This window comes from Zootoca vivipara, chromosome 2 (assembly GCF_965207765.1).
Source record: "Zootoca vivipara chromosome 2, rZooViv2.hap1.1, whole genome shotgun sequence".
NCBI classification, from domain to species: domain Eukaryota; kingdom Metazoa; phylum Chordata; class Lepidosauria; order Squamata; family Lacertidae; genus Zootoca; species Zootoca vivipara.
Window position 1 is genome coordinate 115,795,835 of NC_142584.1, and position 24,416 is coordinate 115,820,250.

The following is a 24,416-nucleotide window of genomic DNA, read 5'->3' on the forward strand; positions in this document are numbered from 1 at the left end:
CCCTCCCCCCTGACCAAATCCACTCCACACACACACACACACACCACATGGATCCCGCCCCCGCCGATCCCGCCGCCTCCTGTGAAAATGTACTCAGATAATCTGGCAGACAGGAAAAACAACAACATTCAAATTTCTGTTGTAGACTGCCTTTTCTGTGCTGTATGTATGAGGTTTCTGGGGGTGGTCTTGGACTACAGGGCGGGCAATTTAAAATGTCTATATAAGATGGAGGGCACAAGGAGAAGGGGACGACAGAGGATGAGATGGTTGGACAGTGTTCTCGAAGATACCAACATGAGTCTGACCAAACTGCGGGAGGCAGTGGAAGACAGGAGTGCCTGGCGTGCTCTGGTCCATCATGGGGTCACGAAGAGTCGGAGACGACTAAACGACTAAACAGCAACAACAAGAAGGGCAGGCACACCTTTGTTCTGGGTCCTCCTCCTTTCTCCTGCGTGTGAGGGGAGCACCCTCTTGCAACAGCTTTAATAAAGATCAGGTTTACTAGCTGCTTTGCTACTCAATATTCTCTGCTTGACCTCTGTTATTCTGTCCTACCGATGGAGAACCTACAAAGGACTCTATAAGGGCTCTTGTGTACCCCATAAGAGAATAAGGGCAGATTTTGTTTACAACATGATTATGCAGGATCCTGTCCTCAATGTAATTTTCTTATGCTATTACACATATACAAAAAAATATATTGATTTATGATGAGCTTTTCAGGTTTTATGGAAATGACTATCATTTGTTATTATTTTTATCATAAGTGTTGTGACGTGGGGTTTGTGATTTCAGCTCTCTTGACAAAACATGCTGGAGACAGTTCTCTAGTAACAGCTCTTTATTAAAGTGAACAAGACTGACTGTGAGGGCAGGAAGGCTACATTTATAGGGACAGGGGACTGGCTAGGAAGGGATACATTTTGGAGGGAACAATATCAGGCAATCACAGTGCTGCCTTTTGGAGGGAACCAATAAGACAGAGGATCCAAATACAGCAGCTTAAATGAACCAATAGTAGCTGTACCCTCTGGAACCAAAAGGCAGTTACTTTATCCTAATGCAAATACAGACAATAATAATACAGATATAAAATCCTTTGACTCAATACACAACACCCCTCCCCCCCTAGTGAGCACAGCAGACGTAATCCCTCAGGTACTGTGGGGTCCTACAACTTCTACTTGATCTCCTGACAACAGGTGTTGCAGGTTCTGGATTGGGTGTTACCTGTGGTCGAGGGGCTGCTATAGGGGTTTCGTCAGGAACAGATGGAGTCACAGACACCTCAGGGTCCCCTACCTGTACCTCGTCATCCTGAGGACTAGCAGACCCTGGTTCATTTGCTGAAGCCCCTGGTGACTGCACCTCTGGGCCATTTTCACTCTGGTCTCGCAGCTGTGCATCATTAGCCAGGGATGAATTATCTGACTCCTCCCTGCTGAGCGCCCGGCGCCTCAGCTGATCTATATGTCTCTTCCAAACTTGCCCATTTTCCAAGGTCACATAATAGGACACAGGTCCACTAGCCCGGGTGATCACACCGGCCACCCACCGCGGACCTCGTGAATAGTTCCTCACCCAGACCAGATCTTCAGGGGCGAGATACCTTGTTGTGTCAGTCTCAGCCTGGGGGGTTGCTCTTGAATTACGGTTTGGCATTTTATCTGGGTGGACATAATCCAGCACCGTTACCAGTCTTCTACCTAAGAGCAGCTCGGCTGGCGACTTGCCCGTCGCAGTACACGGCGTCGCATGCTGCAAAAATAACATTCGCGCAATGCGAGCCGACCAGTTACCCTCCATTAAGCGCGCAATGGATTCTTTGGCTGTTCTTACCATGCGCTCAGCCTGCCCATTGGAGGATGGGTGAAAGGGCGCGGATGTGACCCCTCTTATGAAGTTATCAGCCAAGAATGCCCTGAATTCTTGGGATACAAAAGCTGCCCCATTATCTGATACAATGGTCTCAGGTAACCCGTGGGTTGCAAACAGCTGCCTCAACACCTTGATTACGGCAGCTGATGCCATGCTAGGGACCATCGCCACTTCTAACCATTTGGAATATGCATCAACGATAACCAAAAAGACCTTCCCTTGGAATGGCCCAGCAAAATCTATGTGCAGCCGGCTCCAGGGAGTCCTGGACTGCTCCCACCAGTGGACTGGTGCTCTGGCCACTTCTGGCCGCACCTCTTGGCATGCCTTGCATGTTCGTACCCATTGTTCTATGTTCTGGTCCATTCCAGGCCACCACACATAACATCGGGCTAGCGACTTCATCCTGACCATTCCCGGGTGTCCCATGTGAAGCGTCTCAAGAACCCTGTTTCTCAATGGTGCTGGGATGATCACCCTATCTCCCCATAGGAGACAACCCTTATGCATGGACAATTCGTGCTGCCTTGTCGCATAAGGCCTGAATTTTTCTTCATGCGGACCACCAGGCCACCCCCTCCCCACCCAAGTGAGCACACGGGAGAGAACAGCATCTTTCCTCGTTTTCTCAGCTATATCAGTAGCTGTTACAGGAGCCCCCGGAAGTGTTTCTAGCATCATAATGTGCTCCGCTGGAGCAGGATCCTCATTGCTCCCGCCAGGAAGGGGCAATCGACTCAGCGCATCAGCGTGGCACAACTGTTTCCCCGGCACATGGGTCAAGGTGTACTGGAACCCATTCAGGAATATTGACCAACGCAACATTCTGGGGGAGAGAATTTGTGGCGTTTGTTTGTTTGGGTTGAACAACCCTAACAGTGGTTTGTGGTCCGTTTCAATGGAGAAATGGCGACCGTACAAATAATCATAGAACCTTTTGATTCCTGACACAATTGCTAGTGCCTCTTTATCAATTTGAGCATAGTTGCGCTCCGTGGGTGACAACGTACGGGAATAGAAAGAGATGGGCTTTTCCGACCCATCCGGTTCCCTATGACTCAGCACAGCCCCCAGGCCGTATTGAGAGGCATCACATGCCAGGACCAGCGGCTTCAACTCATCATAATGAGCAAGGACGCTCCTGCTACTCAGCATTTCTCGCAAGGAGTCAAAAGCCTTCTGCTGCTCCCGCCCCCATCGCCACACATTCTTTTTCTGCAAAAGTCTATGTAATGGTTCAGCTACCGAAGCTTTCTGGGGTAAGAACAAATGATAAAAGTTAATAAGTCCCAGGAATGACTGCAACTCCGTCTTGTTCTGTGGTCGTGGTGCCTCGATGATGGCCTTAATCTTAGCATCTGTGGGGTGGATGCCTGATGCATCAATTTTAAACCCCAAGAAATCCACAGTTGGCACCCCAAAACTGCATTTTTCTTTTTTCAGTTGCAACCCCACCTCCTTGAACTTGAGCAACACTGCACGGACACGCGCAACCAGTTCCTGTGGGTCTTTTCCAGCAATCAAAACGTCACCAAAAAATGGCAAGACCCCCGGCAGACCTCTTAACAGGCGTTCCATGAGCCCTTGAAAAATCCCTGGGGCCACACAAACTCCGAACTGTAATCTGTTAACTCTGAACGCCCCTTTATGTGTGACAATAGTCTGTGCTTCCGCTGATTGTGGGGTTACTGGCAGCTGTTGGTAAGCTTGTGCCAGGTCAATTTTGGCGAACACCTTGCCCCCAGCCAGTTTAGCCAACAGATGTGATATGACTGGAATGGGGTATGAGTTTCCCCTGAGTGCCTTATTGATAGTACATTTGTAATCTGCACATATCCTGACTTCCCCATTTGCTTTAAGGGGCGTGATGATTGGAGTCTCCCACTTAGCAGAGTCCACGGGTGAGAGAACTCCCTGCTTGACCAATTTATCCAGCTCTGCCTCGATCTTGGGTTGCAGTGCAAATGGCACTCGCCTTGGTTTGAGTCGGATTGGGGCCACCCCGGGATCCAACTCGAAGTCAACTGGGGGCCCTTTATAACAACCCAGTTTTCCATTAAAGAGACCAGCAAATTCCTTGCATAATGCCTCGCTCATCTCAGGGCAGGTTTGGATTGAATTTAGCCCTGAGATACTCAGTCCCAGGGCGGGGAACCAGTCAGTGCCCAGGAGACTGGGGCGACTGCCCTTCGCAATCACCAGTTTGAGTACAGCCTGTTTGTCCCGGAACTGTACTCTCACGGCACACATTCCCATAACATGGATGCGGCCTGCTGAGTACGACTGCAAGGTTGCCGGGAAGGGCTCCAGAGGGGGCAACTTACCCCTGGGGAAGAATGTCTTCGCGGTCTGGTCCGACACAATGGTGAATGCAGATCCGGAGTCCACCTCCATGTCACACTGCTGACCCTCAATCTTCACCTTGACGTGTGCCTTGCCTTGCGCTGGAAACTGCACGGCCCTCCCGTTGATCTCCGTTACGTAGTGGCAGTCCTTTAGAAAATGAGGTGCTGTGGGCGGTCTGCGATGCTCCAGTCTAGGTGCTCCTGTCGCTCCCGACACCGCCGATCTACAAACCCTGGCGATGTGACCCGTCTTTCCGCACGTCCGGCACATAGCATCCCTGAAACGACAACTCTTCCGCTCATGGTTTCCGCCACAACCTGGGCAACTGCCTCGGCGATCTTTGTGCACTGTGCAGGCCTGACGCACCAACTCGACCCCACGGACTGGGCTCTGGCTCGGAGTAGCCTCTAGCTCGTCCATGGCATGCGCAACTTCTATCTGTGGCTTAGTGGCCTTGCGACTGGCATCAAGCTCCTCTCTTTCATAATTCTCTGTGGCGGTGGCCTCCTTCAAGGCTGAAGCAAGGGTAACCTCTTCTTTAGCCACGATGCGTCTTCTGGCTTTCTTGCTGCTCAGACCACCAATAAACCGATCCAGGAGAGTCTCTTCCAGATTTTGGAAGCCGCAGTGCTGAGCGAGCTTCCGGAGTTCAGCCAGAAATGCGGATACAGACTCCCCAGCACGCTGCTGCCTCTTATGGAACTCCATCCGCCGGGCCATCTTGGTCTCAGTAGGCGCTAAGTGGCTTGTTAGGCAGGCAAGAATATCTTTGAGAGATGTCTCACTCAGCTTCGCTGGAGCAAGTAATGCCTTGGCCAGCTTGAAGGTCTCGGGCCCACAGTAGCTCAGGAATGTGGCCCTTCTTTTGCTGGCATCGGTGATCCCTTGAGCCACTGCAAAGAACTCGAAGCGTTCGACGTAGTCTTCCCACGTGTGGGGCTCTGATGGCTGGAAGGGCTCCAATACCCTTGGACTCTCCATTGTCCTAGCGGGCAGGGTCGTCTTCTCAGCTGGCCAGTGAGTCTTGTTCTCAGCTGCAATCCGGACTGTGAGGCAGGGCTGTGTTTAACCGCTCCTCAGCATTCCGGATCCCACCTTCGTCGCCAGTTGTTGTGACGTGGGGTTTGTGATTTCAGCTCTCTTGACAAAACATGCTGGAGACAGTTCTCTAGTAACAGCTCTTTATTAAAGTGAACAAGACTGACTGTGAGGGCAGGAAGGCTACATTTATAGGGACAGGGGACTGGCTAGGAAGGGATACATTTTGGAGGGAACAATATCAGGCAATCACAGTGCTGCCTTTTGGAGGGAACCAATAAGACAGAGGATCCAAATACAGCAGCTTAAATGAACCAATAGTAGCTGTACCCTCTGGAACCAAAAGGCAGTTACTTTATCCTAATGCAAATACAGACAATAATAATACAGATATAAAATCCTTTGACTCAATACACAACAATAAGCTCAGGCAAATGTAATATGTTTAAGCTGAAGAATGACAATGGGAGAATGTGGTAGATCACTGCCATTTTTTGATACTGGATGGTAGAGCTCAGGCTACTTGTGGTTGGATGTGCCTGATCTAGAAGACATAGATGATCTGATTAGAAAAATAATGTGCCCCCTGGGAGCTGAAGGATGGAGTGGGATGAAAGTTTATTTTGAAGTGTCTATCTCTGTGTTGCACCAGCTGCAATTAATAACGAAATGGATTGTGTTTTGTTGATGAATAGCTATTTTTTTTTTAAAAAAAGAAGCAAGACCCCAGACCCATTTAATTTGTTAAGTCCCCAAATGTTCTAGACTCCATTATGAAACATCTTGGCTTGATGGTTCCCAACCAAGGCCAGGGACACATCACAAGGGCAGCCACAGACCCACACTGACAAGAGCAGCTCCCAGAGACTCACGCTGTAGTGTACAGATGTGGAAGTGTGAATTCCACAAATGGGAGCAATAGGACTCCGCTCTCCTTTTGCATACCTGGCAAAGAAAATAAGGAGATCCTTGTTGGATCAGGCCAAAGGTCCATTTGTCCCCAGATGGTGGAAGATTCTGGACAGACAAAATAAAGTAAAACTCTGGAACTCTCTCACATAAGAGGCAGGGAAGGCCACCAACTTGGCTGGCTTAAGAAGAAGACTAGACATATTCAGGAATGGCCTCCACTGTTGGAAGCAGCAGGTGCCTTTGAGTTCCAGTTGTGGGGAATCCCGGGGGTGGGGTAGAGTAGGGGTGTTGCTCTCAGGCAGGGGCGGAGCAAGCAGGGGGTGGGGGGTAGTACGCCCCGGGCACCGCCCTGGAGGGGGTGTCACTCGAGGCCATGCCCCCGCCCCGCAATCGGCGGCTCCATGCGTCGTTACATAGTGCATGGCAATTTGCCGCCCTGGGTGTCGCGGCGCCTTGCTACGCCCCTGCTCTCAGGTCTTCTTGGGGGTTTCCCTATCAGACATCCGATCAGTCACTGGGAGAAGAGGAATCTGGACCAGATGGGCCTCTAGATCTACATTGCCTTGTCATGAAGACCATTTAAGATAAGAGGATACCATTTTCTGTTCAACTCTCACAATGCCATCTTGGTTTTGTGGTTCTAACATTGTGACTGGTCTGTATCATTCAGCTGCATGTTCCTCTCTGGGGATCTAAATGGGGTCTTAACAAAATAATAAATAAAAAACCTTCCAACTAGAGACCAACTAAGTTTGTCAATGGTATGAGCTTTCGTGTGCATGCACACCTCTTCAGATACACTGAAACAGAAGTCACGCACACGAAAGCTCATACCATTGACAAACTTAGTTGGTCTCTAAGGTGCTACTGGAATGATTTTATTTATTTATTTTGTTTCTTTTTTTCTTTTCTTTTTTTAAGATAGAAATTTTATTATTGCAAAAAACAGTACATGTATACAGTACATGCATATATATACAACATATAACTTCAACTTTATACTGTTTACATGAGGTTAAAATCCCAAAAAGAACCAAGAGGCCGAAATGAAGAAAGAAAGGGGAAAGGAAAAGAAAAGGAAAGGAAAATAAAAAATAAAAATGAAAACGGGAAGAGAAAAGAAAAAAAAAAGAAAAGAAGAAAAGGGAAAATTAAAGGGGGTAAAAGGAAAAGAAAAAAAGACTGAATCAACAGCCTTCTCTTCCCTACATTCTTTACATCTTACAGTACTTCCACTGCACTGAACGCATAGATGAACCTTTCAGTACTTTTATACAGTTGTCCTCTCAATAACAATCACTTTTACATGTATACAGAAAAAAGAATTGCTTTCATCCTCTTTCTAAACAATTACCCTGCACAGTTATTCTAGGCACAGCCAAGTTTCTTTTCCCATTCCTGAGTTCTTCAAATAATCATTTAGGCATTCCCACTGAATCCTGACTCTGTTTCTAGGTTTATTACGTATCCAATCCGTTAGTTTAGCTAGCTCCAGATATTCACAGAGCTTGTCAATCCATTCTCCTTTCGTTGGTATAATAGGTTCTTTCCAAACCTTCGCTATTATCATCCTAGCTGCTGTTGTTGCATATAGGAAGATGTTTATCTTGTCAGGTGGGATATCACAATTGAGAATTCCTAATAAATATGCTTCTGCTCTTTTCCTAAACGATAACTTAATTAATTTTTGAATCTCTTGATGGATCATCTCCCAAAACTTTTTAATTCTTGGGCACAGCCACCACATGTGGTACGTTGTCCCAATAGCCTGTTGACACTTCCAACATTTATTGTTGCTACTTTTATTTATTTTTGCTATTCTCACCGGAGTCAAGTACCACCTATAATGTACTTTCATATAGTTCTCTTTCAATACATATGAAGCTGTAAAATTAATTTGTCTCTTCCAAAATTCTTTCCATTTAGTGTGTTCAATCGTGTAACCCAGATCTTGTTCCCATTTTTTAATATACTTATTTTTTGTTTCCTGCTGTTGTTCAGGTTCCCTTAATAATCTATACATTTTAGAGAGGGTTTTCTCTTTACTATTGAGAATTTCTTTCTCAAACCTTGTATTCACCCCATCAAACCCCCTCGTTTGAATGTCTTTATCAAAGGTTGCTTTCAATTGAAAGTATTCCAACCACGACAATCCTTTAGCCTTTAGTTCTTCATACTCTTTAAGTTTAATATTTCCATTGACGTTTTCAGTTAGATCCCTATATGTTGGCCACACCTGTCTTCTGTAACATTTTAAGGTGGCACTTGCCTCAACTGGTGATGCCCACCAGGGAGTTTTCTCTATTATTTTTCCTTTAGTTCTCTCCCACACCTCCCACAAGGCCCTTCTTATAGTATGGTTTTGGAATTCTTTATTTTTCTTTCCCTTTCCATATAGTAGATAACCATGCCACCCATAGATTTTGTTTACACCCTCTATCTCCAAAATGTCAGGTTTCCCTAAGGTCAACCAATCTTTTATCCAGACCCAGCAGGCTGCCTCATAATATTTTTCCAAGTCCGGTAAAGCAAATCCGCCACATTCCCTCAGATTTGTTAATGCTTTTCATTCTCGCCTTTTTGCCCTGCCAGATAAAATCTGCCAAATCTTTTTGCCATTCCTTTAGATATTTAGTTCCAATAATGATGGGAATATTTTGGAACAAGAAAAGGATTTTTGGCAGGATCGACATCTTGATCATGGAAACTCTGCCCCAAATAGATAAATTCATATGCTTCCATTTTACCAAATTTTTCTTTGTTTCTTTCCATTTCTCCAAGTAATTATCTTTTAATAAATTTGTATTTTTGTTCGTAATCTGAATCCCTAAATAATTAACTTTATTCTCAATTTTTATCCCAGTGGTCCTCTCCAATTCTTCTTTCCTTTTCTCTCTCATATTTTTTGTTAATATTTTCGATTTATCCTTATTCAATTTAAAACCCGACACTTCACCAAATTTCCCCATCTCAGTCAATCCTGCCAAAATTCCTTCATCAGGGTTTCCAGTCACAATAATTAAGTCATCGGCGTATGCTTTGGCTTTAAGGCAGTGAGATCCATTTATTTATTTTGTTTCGACTACATCAGACCAACACGGCTACCTACCTGTAACTAAATGGGGTCTTGTTTTGATTGCGACTTTTGGCTGTGAATATATGAACTTGTCGGACTCCTTTTAATTGCTTTTCACCTAACATATGAATTAGTTGGGCCTTCAGAAAGTTAAACGAATAGTATAAAGGAAGTCATGAGCATTGCTTCAAAAATGGGTGAGAGCTGCGGCTCAGGGGAACAGTGTCTGCTTTGCATGGAAAAGCTTCCAGGTTCAATCCCTTGCATCTCCCATTTCGGACTGGGAAAGGTGCCGATCTTAAATCCAGGAGAGTGGCTACTCAGTGTAGACACTGCAGAGCAAGATGCCTCTGCATCTAAAGCACCAAAGCAGCTCGATTACACACACACATGCACAAGCCAGTTCATGGCATCTCCAAGACTGACTTCCTGTTCCCTCAGTTCAGGGAGGCTGGAGCTGAGAGATGTTGTGTTGTGTTTGAGAGGCCTGCTCCTTCCTGATTTGTTTTCCTGCTGCGGTTCGAATTCCCACGATCCACACAGCACTAGAAGTTGTGGCCCTCCAAGAAAGCTGAATGTTGGGAGATCCAGGACAAAGAAGAAGAAGAAGAAGAAGAAGAAGAAGAAGAAGAAGAAGAAGAAGAAGAAGAAGAAGAAGAGGAGGAGGAGGAGGAGGAGGGGGAGGAGGAGTAGTAGTTTGGATTTGATATCCCGCTTTATCACTACCCTAAGGAGTCTCAAAGCGGCTAACATTCTCCTTTCCCTTCCTCCCCCACAACAAACACTCTGTGAGGTGAGTGGGGCTGAGAGACTTCAGAGAAGTGTGACTAGCCCCAGGTCACCCAGCAGCTGCATGTGGAGAAGTGGAGACGCGAACCCGGTTCCCCAGATTATGAGTCTACCGCTCTTAACCACTACACCACACTGGATTTCATTGTGCAGAGCATAATTGAACTATGGAACTCACTGCCACTGGAGGCAGAGATGGTAACCAACATAAAATCATGGAATTGCAGAGTTGGAAGGTACCACAAGGGTCACCTAGTCCAGATCTCTGCAATGCAGGAAACTTTTGCTCAACATGGTGCTCAAGACCCTTAGATTAAGACTATCGTGCACCACCCACTGAGCTGGGGACAAGACAAGGGGATAAATTCATGGAGCACTAGGCTGTGAATGGCTCTTAAGCACAATGACTATGCTCTGCCTCCACAGTCTAGAGGCAGAAGGCTTCTAAATTTCAGTTGCTAGAAATTGCCGGGGGGGGGGGGAGTCTGGTTTTGCTTTTTGGGTGGCCCCTCTTGGGTGCTGGACCAAATGGTCCACTTTTGTGTCCTTCCATGGGGTGAGTGGAAGCTCACAGGGAAACTTACGATGACACACAAACATCACCAACATCATATAGGGGATGGAGCAAGGGGAGGTGGCTCTCAGGCAGGCGGGGGGGGGGAGAAGGTGTATTTATTCCGACACCTGCCACCACCCTGTGGGAAACGCAGGGAAAGGAGAGCAGGCTGCACCGGTCAGTAGTCAGTGGCCCTGATAGTGGAGCCAGAGAGAGGTCTGCCTGATCTTTGAAAGAGGTCAATTCCATACACATTTGTTGTTCTAGCTGTTAGTATCCCAGGAGAGACACTCCTGAGAAGTGCTGAAAAGACACTCCTTCGGGGAACATCAACCCTAAACACATTTATCAGGGCAGAAGCCCCACTCAATGCAATGAGGTTTTTTTCTGACAAAGTGTGGAGATGGGGAAGCTGTAAATGCAGAGGGCATTTGAAGCTGACGTGCTGTTCAATTTCTTCTTCTTTTTTCTTCCCATCTAAGCTATCCTGCCTGACGTGGGGGGAGGGGTTCCTTTTTTTGTCCTCTATTAATCCAATGATGCATGCATTTTAACAGCTGCAGAAGGTCCTGTGGGGAGAGAAAGGTTTTGTAGAATCACAAAGTTGCGAGGGGTCCTGAGGGTCATCTAGTCCCACCCCCTGCAGTGCAGGAAACCTTTGCCCAATGTGGGGCTACAACTCACAACTGAAAAGAAAAACAAGATTGAAGGTGAGGAAAAGATTATTTATTGGGACTGTTAAACATGTGACTGTCTCTTTAAGAAGAAGTAAGTTGCAGAGAGAATTATGGGAAAAGGAAGGAAAATGAATCCTCTCAAAGGTCCCCTTGAAAAACTGCCCAAGGTTCTATTGGCCGGTAAATGTTTTTTATATCAGTCACTCTGGTCTGGAGGGAAACTCCCAACTGGGCCTGAGAGGCAGATTTAGTCTCCTCAGGAGATACTGAGCTGGGTTTCATTTCCCCACAGATAAAAGTAAGGGAGGAGGGTCTCTCCACAGAATGAGGCTCCTGAGAACGTGTAGAGTTCGGCTCCTGAGTCAGCGTCAAAAAAAGACACACATCCCCCTTCATAGTCCAGAGTCACCCGGATCCTCCTGGGCTTCTCATTCAGGGACAGAGGAGAGTATTTAGGGGAGGTGAAGGCCAAGTACACGACTCCCCTCTTCATGAGAGCCCAGATCCCCCACTCAGAGTTTAAGGGGAAGAGGCCCTTTCTTTCCACAGACTTCCTGGCAACCCCCACAATCCACCCTTCCCCACTTCCCACAGTGACTTCCCAGAAATGTCTGCCTGCTGTGAATCCCTCAAGTCCCAACACACAAGGCCTGTAGTTGAATCTCTTAGGATTGTCAGGCAGGGTTTGAGGTCTGTCTCCCAATCTCACGCTTTTCCGATCCTCCGACAAAATGAGGCTGGGATGGGCTGTGTCTGGATCCAGAGTGACATTTGCTGTTGGGGAGAAAAGAGGGAAAGAGAAAATTAGGCAGAATCCACACACACACACACACACACACAGAGAGAGAGAGAGAGAGAGAGAGAGAGAGAGAGAGAGAGAGAGAGAGAGACATCCTGATACAAAAAGCACACCAAAAAAACCCCAGATTTCCTTTGAGATCAATGGGATTTCTTTGCATCGCATGCATGACTGAGACTCCTCCTTGCAGACTCTCATCAGAATAAATATCTTCCTTGTTGGTTTTAAAATATCATTTTCCTCCACTTTCTTATATTCAGGGTTTATTGTTCCTGCCCTTCTCTCATCCCAGGCATTTTCTAAGAGGAAGCCCACTCAGCAAACCTTTTACTCATCTCTTCTGTGTTAGTGAAGGGGAAAGAGAGAATTGGAGGAGGCAGGAGGGGAGAGAAACTGCCCCCCTCTGACATTGGGGTGGGAGAGGAGGCCTTAGAAAGCACTGCTAATAACAAGGCCAGTGGAAGTGATGATATTGCAGCTGAAGTATTTAAAATTTTAAAAGATGATGCTGTTAAGGTGCTACACCCAATATGCCAGCAAGTTTGGAAAACTCAGCAATGGCCAGAGGATTGGAGAAGATCAGTCTACATCCCAATTCCAAAGAAGGGCAGTGCCAAAGAATGCTCCAACTACCGCACAATTGCGCTCATTTCACACGCTAGCAAGGTTATGCTTAAAATTCTACAAGGCAGGCTTAGGCAGTATGTGGACCGAGAACTCCCAGAAGTGCAAGCTAGATTTCGAAGGGGCAGAGGAACTAGAGACCAAATAGCAAACATGCGCTGGATTATGGAGAAAGCTAGAGAGTTCCAGAAAAACGTCTACTTCTGCTTCATTGACTATGCAAAAGCCTTTGATTGTGTCGACCACAGCAAACTATGGCAAGTTCTTAAAGAAATGGGAGTGCCTGATCACCTCATCCGTCTCCTAAGAAATCTCTATGTGGGACAAGAAGCTACAGTTAGAACTGGATATGGAAGAACTGATTGGTTCAAAATTGGGAAAGGAGTACGACAAGGTTGTATATTGTCGCCCTGCTTATTTAACTTATATGCAGAATTCATCATGCGAAAGGCTGGACTAGATGAATCCCAAGCCGGAATTAAGATTGCCGGAAGAAATATCAAAAACCTCAGATATGCAGATGACACAACCTTGATGGCAGAAAGTGAGGAGGAATTAAAGAACCTTTTAATGAGGGTGAAAGAGGAGAGCGCAAAATATGGTCTGAAGCTCAACATCAAAAAAACCAAGATCATGGTCACTGGTCCCATCACCTCCTGGCAAATAGAAGGGGAAGAAATGGAGGCAGTGAGAGATTTTACTTTCTTGGGCTCCTTGATCACTGCAGATGGTGACAGCAGTCACGAAATTTAAAGACGCCTGCTTCTTGGGAGAAAAGAAGCTTGGGAGAAAAGCAATGACAAACCTAGACAGCATCTTAAAAAGCAGAGACATCACCTTGCCTACAAAGGTCCGTATAGTTAAAGCTATGGTTTTCCCAGTCGTGATGTATGGAAGTGAGAGCTGGACCATAAAGAAGGCTGATCGCCGAAGAATGGATGCTTTTGAATTATGGTGCTGGAGTAGACTCTTGAGAGTCCCATGGACTGCAAGAAGATCAGGGCCGGCTCATCGTAGACCCCCGGTGGCGCAGGGCACCATGGCGCCGGCCCGCCAGGAGGGCGCCGCGAGCTGCGCCCGCCTGCTGGCCGGCCGGTCCGCCGGTCAGCTGCGCGCGGCACCCACCTGCCCACCGCGTTGGGAAACGGGGCGGGAGGGCGCCGGAGAGATCGTGCTGTGTCTGCCCGCCCGCCGCGCAGCAGCGCCGCGCCCACCTGCCCACTGCGTTGGGAAACGGGGCGGAAGGGCGCCGGAGAGATCTGGCGCACCATGGCGACAGGGGCGCCATAGGGCGCTGGAGACATCCGGCGCACCATGGCGACAGGGGCGCTTAAGACGGCGCTGAAAAGGATCAAACCTATCCATTCTTAAGGAAATCAGCCCTGAGTGCTCACTGGAAGGACAGATCGTGAAGCTGAGGCTCTAATACTTTGGCCACCTCATGAGAAGAGAAGAATCCTTGGAAAAGACCCTGATGTTGGGAAAGATTGAGGGCACTAGGAGAAGGGGACGACAGAGGACAAGATGGTTGGACAGTGTTCTCGAAGCTACGAAAATGAGTTTGACCGAACTGCGGGAGGCAGTGCAAGACAGGAGCGCCTGGCATGCTATGGTCTATGGGGTCACGAAGAGTCGGACACGACAAACGACTAAACAACAACAACAACAGGAGGACCATGTTATAATAATAATAATAATAATAATAATAATAATAATAATAGTAAATTTGTATACTGCTCTTCATCTATAGGTCTCAGGGTGGTTCACAGCATAAAAAGAGAACTCAAAACCACATATAGGCGTCCCCTCACTTTCACAGGGGTCACGTTCTGGGCCCTCGTGCCCATAAGTGAAATCGTGTTAAGTGGGGACCTGTTTATTCCTGCTCTCCACTTGGTCTCTCCTTGCCTTTCTACCATCTTGGAAGTTTAGGCCTTGCCACCAAGGAAGAGCAGGCAGGTGGCAGGGCAATTTTACAAAGGATGGCTTATTCAATACTTCTCTTTTGGATTTAATATATACCAGGCATCCCCAAACTCAGCCCGCCAGCTGTTTTGGGACTACAGTTCCCACCATCCCTGACCACTGGTCCTGTTAGGTAGGGATGATGGGAGTTTTAGTCCCAAAACAGCTGGAGGGCCTAGTTTGGGGATGCCTGGTATATACCATAAGACTAGTTCCCTGGGGTAAGGGGGAATAACTCAAAAGGTTACCAGTTTGGGGCTGGGAAATTCATGATAGGCAAGTGTAGGGTTGCCATATTTTGAAGATAAAGAGGACACATTTGCCAACTTCTACTTTTAACCATGGATCACTATGACAACTCTCATTTAAAATACCCCTACTATATGTAGGCTATAGAAGCTGTGATATATTGCTAGTAGAGCTTCCGGTCCCGCTCATGGGGGAAGATGGCTGACCCCGTTCCATCTCCCCGACCTTCATGGGGAATTTGGCTTCGAGGGATCTTCGAGGGATGGGGGGCCTGGGCCGAAGCACCCATGGGGGCCGGAACTCCTGGAGGCCACCCTGTGCGAGCGCGATCTCCATGATTAAAGAGAACAATTGGATTTAAATTCATGGACATGCTTCAAAAGAAGGGGGGGGGGAGATACTGCCAGGAGAAGAGTGATGGAGTATTACATCAAGAAGAAAGAATGATTGGGATGGAACGAAAAGGGAAGTGAACTTTTTATTTTTATACTTTAAGAGGCACCTACCACCTCCCCGGACGGACTGTCTGATTATTTGGAACAAATGAGATATGGAAACGAACTGTGTGGTTATCGGAATTCATATAAATAGAGGATTGTCATTTGGTATGTTTTTAGAAGTTGTCTTGTTAAACTGCTACGAGTAAAACCTCCCCAGTCAGTATGTTTATTGGAGTTTGCCTGGAAGCCGTCGGTGAGGTGGATTTACGAGCTGTGACGTATCTGGAATTTGAGAGATAATAGCAGCCTAATGGAACTCAGACTGGTGTGCAGGTTATTCGCAGGGACGAGCTCTGCCCCAAATCCAATCCTTCAAAACCCCTCCAACTTCGTTCATGGGACAGACAAAGAACCCAAACACCAGGTTCTGTTACACAAACACCACTAGAGGACTGTTACCCAGAGTGAAGCCATTGATGGGGGTCCCAAACTCTGCAGAACAGACAGTTCAACACCCATGTGAAATTGTTGCTCTCCTGGAAATTTACCTTTCTGAAACGGTTTTCCAAATAAGAGAGCATCTGAGGAAGCAAAAAAGATATAAAGTGTAAGGGCAACACTCTTCCACCTGAAATAAATCTCCATACGAAAGTAACACATTTTGGCTCCCGAATGTCAAAAACCCAGAAGGAAATGCTGCAAGAGCCGCGCCTCAGAAATCGACCGTTTTGTAAGTTGAACGTCCTTCCAGAATGAATTACGTTCGACTTCTGAGGTTTGACCGTACAAGTATTAAATAGTACAGTGGAACCTCAGAAGCCGACCGCCTTTGAACTCAAATGTTTTGGCTCCCAAACGAAAGAAAAACAGAAGTGATTGTTTTTCGGAAGCCAAACCTCCAGCACAGCTTCCACAGCTTCCGAATGGCTGCAGGAAGCTTCTTCAGTCAATCGTAAGCCGCGCCTTGGTTCTTGAACCATTTTGGAGCCAAAAGGACTCATGGAACAGATTAAATACAAGAACCAAGGTACTACTGTAGAAAAAATGATAAAAAACAATAAAATCATAGGCAGAATCAATGAAAATAACTAAAGCTTTAAAACTCAGCAATCATAAAGCAAGCATACAAATAGCACAATAAAAATATTCAGCTTGAATCCTGATGGTCTCTGAACTTTGTCACAGAAATTGGGCTCTACATTCTTGGACTGGAAGGGAGGCAGAGCTATAGGAATCCTGTAAAAGGATAAAGAGGGGAGATGGAGGCAGCCTTAACATCTTCTGTGCTCTTGCTTCCATCTTCAATGGGGGAACTCTCAGGAGATCTTGAAGGCTGAAGCCCTAGATATGGCAGCTGCAGGGGGACGTCTGAGGAGGAGACGGCTCAGGCCTTGGCTCCACTGCTGAGAAACAAGCCTGAGCAGGAGGCAGAGGGGGAACTGGGGGCTTCTTAATGCCCTTTGACTCCATTCAGAGCAGGAGAACCTCCAAAAGGACAATCCCAGATTGTGTAGATGGGAAACCAAAAGGAAAAGGAGGTTCCATATAATTGTAAACAGATGCACAGGGGAGGAAAAATATCCTGACTCTGGTTCAGGCTTTCTTTACAAGCTCCAGCGTCACAATATACATGGGCCATTCTGGGGGACAGGAAATGAAGGCTGGAGCACCAAGAAGGAAGGTATCCTGAGGATACTCAATTCCATGCAATAAGAGCCTGGCATGTTCAGTTCTGAAGAAGTAACAGAATTCCCATTGTGAAATCATGACATCCAGTTTTCATTACCTTTCAACTGTTTCATTGCATCCTCCACAAGGTAATTTAGATCACAGGATTCCAAGATCCTGTTCCTCAGCTTTGGAGGGAAAGCCATTGGCTTCTCTGGACTCTCTCTTTTCTCATACCTGGTGAAAAGAAAAACAATGTCAGCCCATTCAAATCCACAATTCCTGGCACAGGAAAAGAAAGAAATTGAGAGGAGGAAGCTGGCTGTGGGAAGACTAGAGCAGCGGTGGCCAACAACCAAGAGACTGCGTTCTACTCACAGAATTAAAAACTGACAGAGATCCAGCCCCATATACAGGGTTCAGGTCAACACTGTTGAGCTTTTTTTAGGGAGAAGAAAATCCCTGTTTACCTGGGATTCAAACAGCCTCACTTACTAAAAGTCCCTCTTCCATTCTGCAGATAGTGCAAGGAGGGAGGGGGCAGGGCCGGAAGGGACACTAGGATCGACCGTGATCTACCAAAACCTACTGGGGATCTACCAGTAGATCGCAATAAACCTGTTGGACATCCCCGGCCTAGAGGGACAGGCAGGCAGTGAGTGGGGAGATCCTTCCTCACTACAGACTCCTCAGCCAGACCCCCAAGGGCCAAAACAGCAACCCCAGGACTCTGAATCTCCCCACTGATGTCTATTAAAGAAGTAGCAGGATCATATGGTATCAAAGGGCAGGAATTGTCTGAGGGTGAGGACAGCACAGCACACATTTTCTTTCTCTAGATGTCCCCAGAGAAGGTGTGATAAAGATAAAGAGATTCGCTTTTGTTAGGAAACGTGAAATGTTCCTTTTTTATAATTTAAAATAAACTTTATTGAGGTTAAAATACATATACTAAATACAAAAAACAAACAAAATATAAACAACAAACAAAATAGAAAAATTAAGCAAACAATACTAACAAAACTCAAATAACGAATAACAAATAACAAAACAAGAATAATACTTACAGATAATACTTGCAAATTAAGAGAGACTTCTGGGAAAGGATTTATAACGAATTGAAAAAAGTGCTGAAAAGCACCTTTGTTAGGAAACCAGAGGCCTTTCTACTTGGGATAACAGGGGATGATATCCCCAAGAAAGATGTTGTTTTCTTTTTGTATGCCACAACAGCCGCAAGAATTTTATTGGCAAAGAATTGAAAGAATGAATAAATACCAACTGTGGATGATTGGCAGAAGAAATTGATAGAATTTATGGAACTGTCTGAGTTGACGGGGAGACTTCGAGACCGGAGCGAAGAAGCAGTGGAAGAAGATTGGAAGAAATTTAGAATCTATTTGAAAAATAAGCATGTAATAGATTGATTTAATGACAGTGAGGGAGATTCAAGGATGTTGTAGAGTACACGAGGGTTTGAAAATAAGCAATATTAGAAGATAGGGATAACAGAATTAAGATTAAAGATATAGATTGAGTGTTTAAAGGACAATAAATAATAACTATAATAATATGATAATATGGAGGATTATTTAGAATTTATATAAGATGTAGAAATTACTAAACTTGAAATGTAAAGAACCGCAGCAAGAGGAGGGAGAGGAAGTCACTAGATTAGAAATAAGGTTTATAAACAAGTTTTGTATTGTCGCAATTTTTCTTTTGTGTCTTGTTTTTGTAGGTGTATTGTATTTTGTTTTCTTTTTTTTGGTATGTGCTTTGTATTTTTCTTTTTTTTTCTGTATGTGTGAAAAAATAACAAATAACAAAACAAAAATAATACTTACAAATAATACTTGCAAATTAATACAAACTTAATCTTAAATAAACAAAAATTTAAACCCAAATTTAATAAATTATAAATAAAGTATAAATAAATCATATATATATGTATATATATATATATATATATATATGTATTTCATCTATAAATCATATATAAATTTTTATTCAACATAAACTCAAGTTATACCTTTAATTCTTTATTCCATCTAACTGCATATATATATATATATATATATATATATATATATATATATATATATATAACACATCCTAAAATATAACCTGAAACAAGAAAAAAAACCCTTTCCCCCCTCTTTTACCCCCTCCCCCCTCTTTTCCCTTTAAAAACTGACTTCCAGTCCCCCCTTTGCTCTGGTCTTTTGCTTTTGATTATGTTCTTTATACATACTTTTTCTCCTTTCTTTTTCTTTTATTCCTTTCCTGTGCCTTTTATATATCCGCTAGAAGATTGGTTTTTTCTATTAGTTTTTTCTGGTATTGCTTAAATAAATTCCAATTTTCCCCCAATTTTTCTTCTTTTACTCCTTTTGTCCTCCCCGCCCTAATTGTTAAATTTTGATAATTTATCAATTTTTCCACCCATTCTTCTTTTTTCGGTACTGTTTTGCTTTTCCAATCCTTTGCGATTAGTGTTCTGCTGGCGACCGTTGCATGCATTATTAATGTTTTATCATTGGCTTTTATTTCATCACTTATTAACCCTAATAAAAACATCTCTGGATCTTTTTTAAAGGGGTATTTTAGAATTTTTTTAATTCATTATATATTTCATCCCAAATTTTTTTAATTTTTTTGCATTTCCACCAAATATGTAGCTGGGTCCGTGGTTCTTCTTGGCATCGCCAACAAATATTGTTTGCTCCTTTATACATTTTGGCCAATTTGGTAGGTGTCAAATACCATCTGTATTGCATTTTTAAGAAATTTTCCTTCAAATCATAATTGGTCACATATTTCAAATCCCGCTTCCATAGATTCTCCCATTTTTCTATTGTTATCACCTTTCCGAAATGCTGTACCCATCTAATAATTGTTTCTTTTGTACATTCGTCTTTTGTTTCCCATTCCAAAATCAATTGATATAAATTTTTTATATATTTTCCTTTTCCTTCTAATATAATTTTTCCAAATTTTGACATTTCATTTTCAAAACCTAATTTATTATCCAATTGGAATCTTTGCCTTATCTGATAATATTGCAACCATACAACACAGTGGTTTTTTATTTCCTCGTATTCTTTTAATCTCCACTTTCCGTCTTTCTCCTCCAAAATCTCTTTATATGTTGGCCACTTTGTTTTCATGTTAATTTTTCTAACAGCTTCTATTTTGAATGGCGACACCCACTATGGCGTTTTGGGTTCTAAGATTTTTTGATATTTTTTCCAAACTTTATATATTGATTTTCTTATTATGTTATCCATAAAGCAATTGTGATTTTCCATTTTTTCCTTCATTAAATACTTATGCCAACGGAATCTAAGTCCCGCTCCTTCCAAATCTAATACCAAATTGTTTTTGAGTTCTATCCAATCTTTTGCCCAAGCCAATCCTGCCGCATCATGGTATATTTCCAAATTTGGTAAACCGAATCCTCCTCTGTCCTTTGCATCTGTTAATATTTTATATTTTATTCTAGGTTTTTTCCATCCCATACAAATTTTGTAATTTCTTTTCGCCAATCATTGAAACAATTCACCCAGCCCCCTAAGATTGGTAAATTTTGAAACAGAAACATTAACTTGGGTAGTACGTTCATTTTTATTACTGAAATTCTTCCCAATATTGAGAATTTTAATTTTGTCCACATTCCTAATTTTTGTTTAATTTCTTTCCAAATTCTCTCGTAATTTCCTTGAAACAAATCTATATTTTTTGCAGTCATCTGAATCCCTAGATATTTTATTTTTTTCATTATCTCAATTCCTGTTGATTCCTGTAATCTCGCTTTTTCTTCCCCCTCCAAGTTTTTTACTAATATTCCACTTTTCTTGCAATTTATTTTGAATCCGGCCAATTTTCCAAATTTGTTTATTTTCATAATCGCCATTGGGATGCATTCTAAAGGGAACCTCTGTGAAATGTTCCTTAAAACCTCTACTCTAAACCTGAGTGACACCTTAAAGTTAAATATTTCAGCCGGAATATGGTTAGGAATACAGCCAATTCCTTTGTGAGAAATCACCCTCTCCCCAGGGGCTCTATGGGGCAGGTGTTTGCTTGTGATAGGGTGGGGTGGCCGGCAGAGGGATGCTAATGGAAATGAGCCTGATCCACTTACCTCTGCAAGGTGCTTCTCACATCCTAGAGGGGAAAAGAGAAAGGAATTCACTGCACACCACAGGCCACACTAGGAAGACCCCTCTCAGACCTTGACCCTCGGATGTCAGTCTGCCTGGCACATGCCATTGTGGGTAGGGATGGCGGAATCAGCAAGTTTTCGTTTCTCACAGCTTTTATTTTTCCAGTCTGAGATTTTTAATTTTTCCAATATCAAGTTGTCCACATTTCGACATCTGTTTGCAATTAATTTTTTAAAAAGTCCTTATGAAAATCCACTAGCATTTTAGGTAATTTCACATTTGTGGGTTCTCTTCTTAGATTATAATTTATTAACTTTACCCCCATTTGAAGTTTGCAATTGAGACGTAAAATAACCTACAGGATAATCCTACTAGGGCACTGTCCCAAATTGTCTTCCTCAGAAGTCCCCAAATGTTAAATTCTACTTTCCAACTGGAAATAAAAAAAAGCACCTGCAGCATAAAATGCCTCCAAAGGGGTAATAAAAGAGCTCAGTGTTTCTTTGGGCCCATCCACACTTCTGCTTTTCCTGTGCCCAGAAAACATGAGTCCAAGTGGTATTGCCTTTGCCCTGCCACTTTCCCTCAGGAAAACCCTGCTCCTTAGTGGGGGAGGGAGACAGTGGTCCTGAAGGTAGGAGTCTATCAATTTCTGAAGAAGATCATCCAAATGTCAGGGACCAAATGGAGCAAACAGCATGCAGACCTAGTGGTGGGAGGAAAATATCCTTAAATAAGAGACATGGGGGAATGATCAATGGTCTTCAATGTCTGTATACTAATGCACAGAGCATGGGAAATAAACAAGATGAACTTGAGCTCTTGGTACAGCAAACTAAATACGACATAATAGGCATCACTGAAATCTGGTGGAGTGAGTCTCATGAATGGAATGTATAAATAGAGGGATACAGTCTATTTCAGATAAATAGTCCAAACAGGAAAGGAGGAGGAGTAGCGTTATATGTCAGGGATGTGTATACCTGTGAAGAGATCCAGGATTTAAAACTTCAAAGCCAAGTTGAGAGTATCTGGGTCAAAATTAAGGGAGAGAAAAATAACAGTGATCTCATTGTGGGAGTTTACTATAGATCCCCAAGTCAAACTGAGGACACAGATGATGCCTTCCTGGAACAGATGACCAGGCATTCAAAAGGAAGTAAGATAGTAGTAATGGGGGATTTCAACTATCCTGATATTTGTTGGATGTCAAACTCAGCCAAGAGCATAAGGTCAAACAGATTCCTCACTGGCCTTGCAGACAATTTCATTGTCCAGAAAATGGGAGAAGCAACAAGAGGATCAGCCATTTTAGATCTGGTCCTAACCAATAGTGATGACTTGGTTAGTGGGGTAGAAGTGGCAGGAGCATTAGGTGGGAGTGATCATGCTCTTCTGGAGTTTATTGTTCAGCGGAAAGGAGGAACCAAGCATACTAAGACTCAAATCCTAGACTTTAGGAAAGCCGACTTCAGAAAACTTAGGGAAACGCTGGGTGAGATCCCATGGGCAGAAATACTAAAAGGGAAGGGAGTTCATGATGGTTGGGAGTTTGTTAAAAGGGAGATATTAAAAGCACAACTTCAGGCAATACCAATGAGACGGAAACATGGAAGGTACCTAAAGAATCCAGGGTGGCTATCTAAATAACTTTTAACTGAGTTAATATTTAAAAGGGATATGTACAAAAAATGGAAAAGGGGGGGGCCCGCGGAACAGCTTCAGGCGCGCCGGCGGGTTGCTCCTGGCTAGCGTACTCTTAAAAGGGCGGATGGGGGGTATTGGGCTTCAAAGCCCCCCTTCGAAAAGGTCTTGGAGGGTGTCCAGACCTAACTGATCAGCAGCAGCGTCGGGAAGGGTCTGGCATTGGACGGAAAAGTGCGGTGGAGAGGAGCCTCCCCGGGACACCCGCCTAAAGATCCCGCCCCAGCCGAGAAAGCCCGGAAAACCGAAGCAAGTAAGCGGGGAAACCTCCAAGAGAATTATCCGACCTAAGGTAACTCTTAAGTTCCACATGCCCGGAGGTCTTTTGAACTATAATATCGTCTACCGAAAGACTGGGGGAAGTGGATAATAATAGAGAGAAAGAAGAAGGTCAGCAAGCTGATTAATGGTGGTGCAGGAAACCACCTCTGCAGCACTTCGCTTTGCTTAAAATACCAAACTCAACAAAATCAACGGTTGTGAGAAAATTGTTACTTTCTTTCTCTTTTTGCTGCCTGAAGAACAGTGTATATAATTGTAGCAGCTAAGGGGGTGCATGGACAAAGCGGGATAGCTATTTTGTTGTATGCAATTCCTGAAAAAGTAACAATTTGTTTCTCCTTTCGTCGGATCCCTGTTGGAGGGGAAGGACTCAAAATGATTGAACTGTTGTAAAAGTCAACACCCCCCCCCCCTCCAAAGCTTACCGTGACACATGGACTGAAATGTATGGAATATAAATTTGTGGTGCCAGAAGATGAAGCGAAATATTGGAGAAAGTACTCGAAACAACTAGGAAAAGTAAGAAGGTCAAGTGGAGGAGGGGAGGACTCCGATAATCCAGCAGAGGTAGAAGAGGGTTAGAGAGGCGATTTACAGTGTTCTAAAACCTTAAACATTTTAGTCATCATATCTAGGAACTGAAATTTATATAAACTTATTTGCATTTGAATTGTAGTTCTGTAAATTGTTCTTCTTTATTTAAAAAAATAATCTTTTCCCATAATAAAGTGAAGAAAGAAATCGATATATAATAAACAAATAAATAAAAACACTAATAATAATAAAAAAAGAAATGAATCTTAAATTTTTTCACTTGAAACGTAAATGGATTAAATGATAAGACAAAACGAAATAAGGTAGAACATGAGCTAATTAGGCAAAGAATCGAATCGATGTGATCTGTCTTCAGGAAACCCACGTAACGCAGAAACATATAAGAGTGCTTTCTAATAAAAAATTAGGGCAGGAATACATTTCGGGAGATAAAATTAAGAAAAAGAGGGGTGTGGTAATTTATGCTAAAAATCACTTGGAACCCAAATTGTTACCGTGTTTCTCATATTTTAAGGCATCCCCAAAAAATAAGCCATGACAGGATTTCAAAGGGTTGGTGAAAAATAAGACATACCCCGAAAATAAGCACTATCGCAAAGCCCCGACCGAGCGAGAGGCGAAGGCGCGGGACCCAGCAGGAGCTCCATGCCTGCTTCCCCAAGCCGTAGCGCATCGGGGGACCG

General features: G+C 44.0%; 1 protein-coding gene across 1 annotated transcript in view; it reads right to left on the reverse strand.

Annotated features, from left to right (window-relative positions):
- Positions 1 to 11,312: 11,312 nt before the first annotated feature.
- Positions 11,313 to 24,416, reverse strand: part of LOC118080204 (E3 ubiquitin-protein ligase TRIM7-like) — a 29,563-nt gene continuing 16,459 nt past the window's right edge. Inside the window, exons 4-7 of the mRNA XM_060269827.2 lie at positions 21,171 to 21,193; positions 17,142 to 17,260; positions 15,904 to 15,936; positions 11,313 to 12,052 (exon numbers count right to left, since the gene is read on the reverse strand). Coding sequence (XP_060125810.2) covers positions 11,535 to 12,052; positions 15,904 to 15,936; positions 17,142 to 17,260; positions 21,171 to 21,193 — 693 coding nt within the window. The 3' untranslated portion in view covers positions 11,313 to 11,534. The remainder of the gene's footprint in view (positions 12,053 to 15,903; positions 15,937 to 17,141; positions 17,261 to 21,170; positions 21,194 to 24,416) is intronic.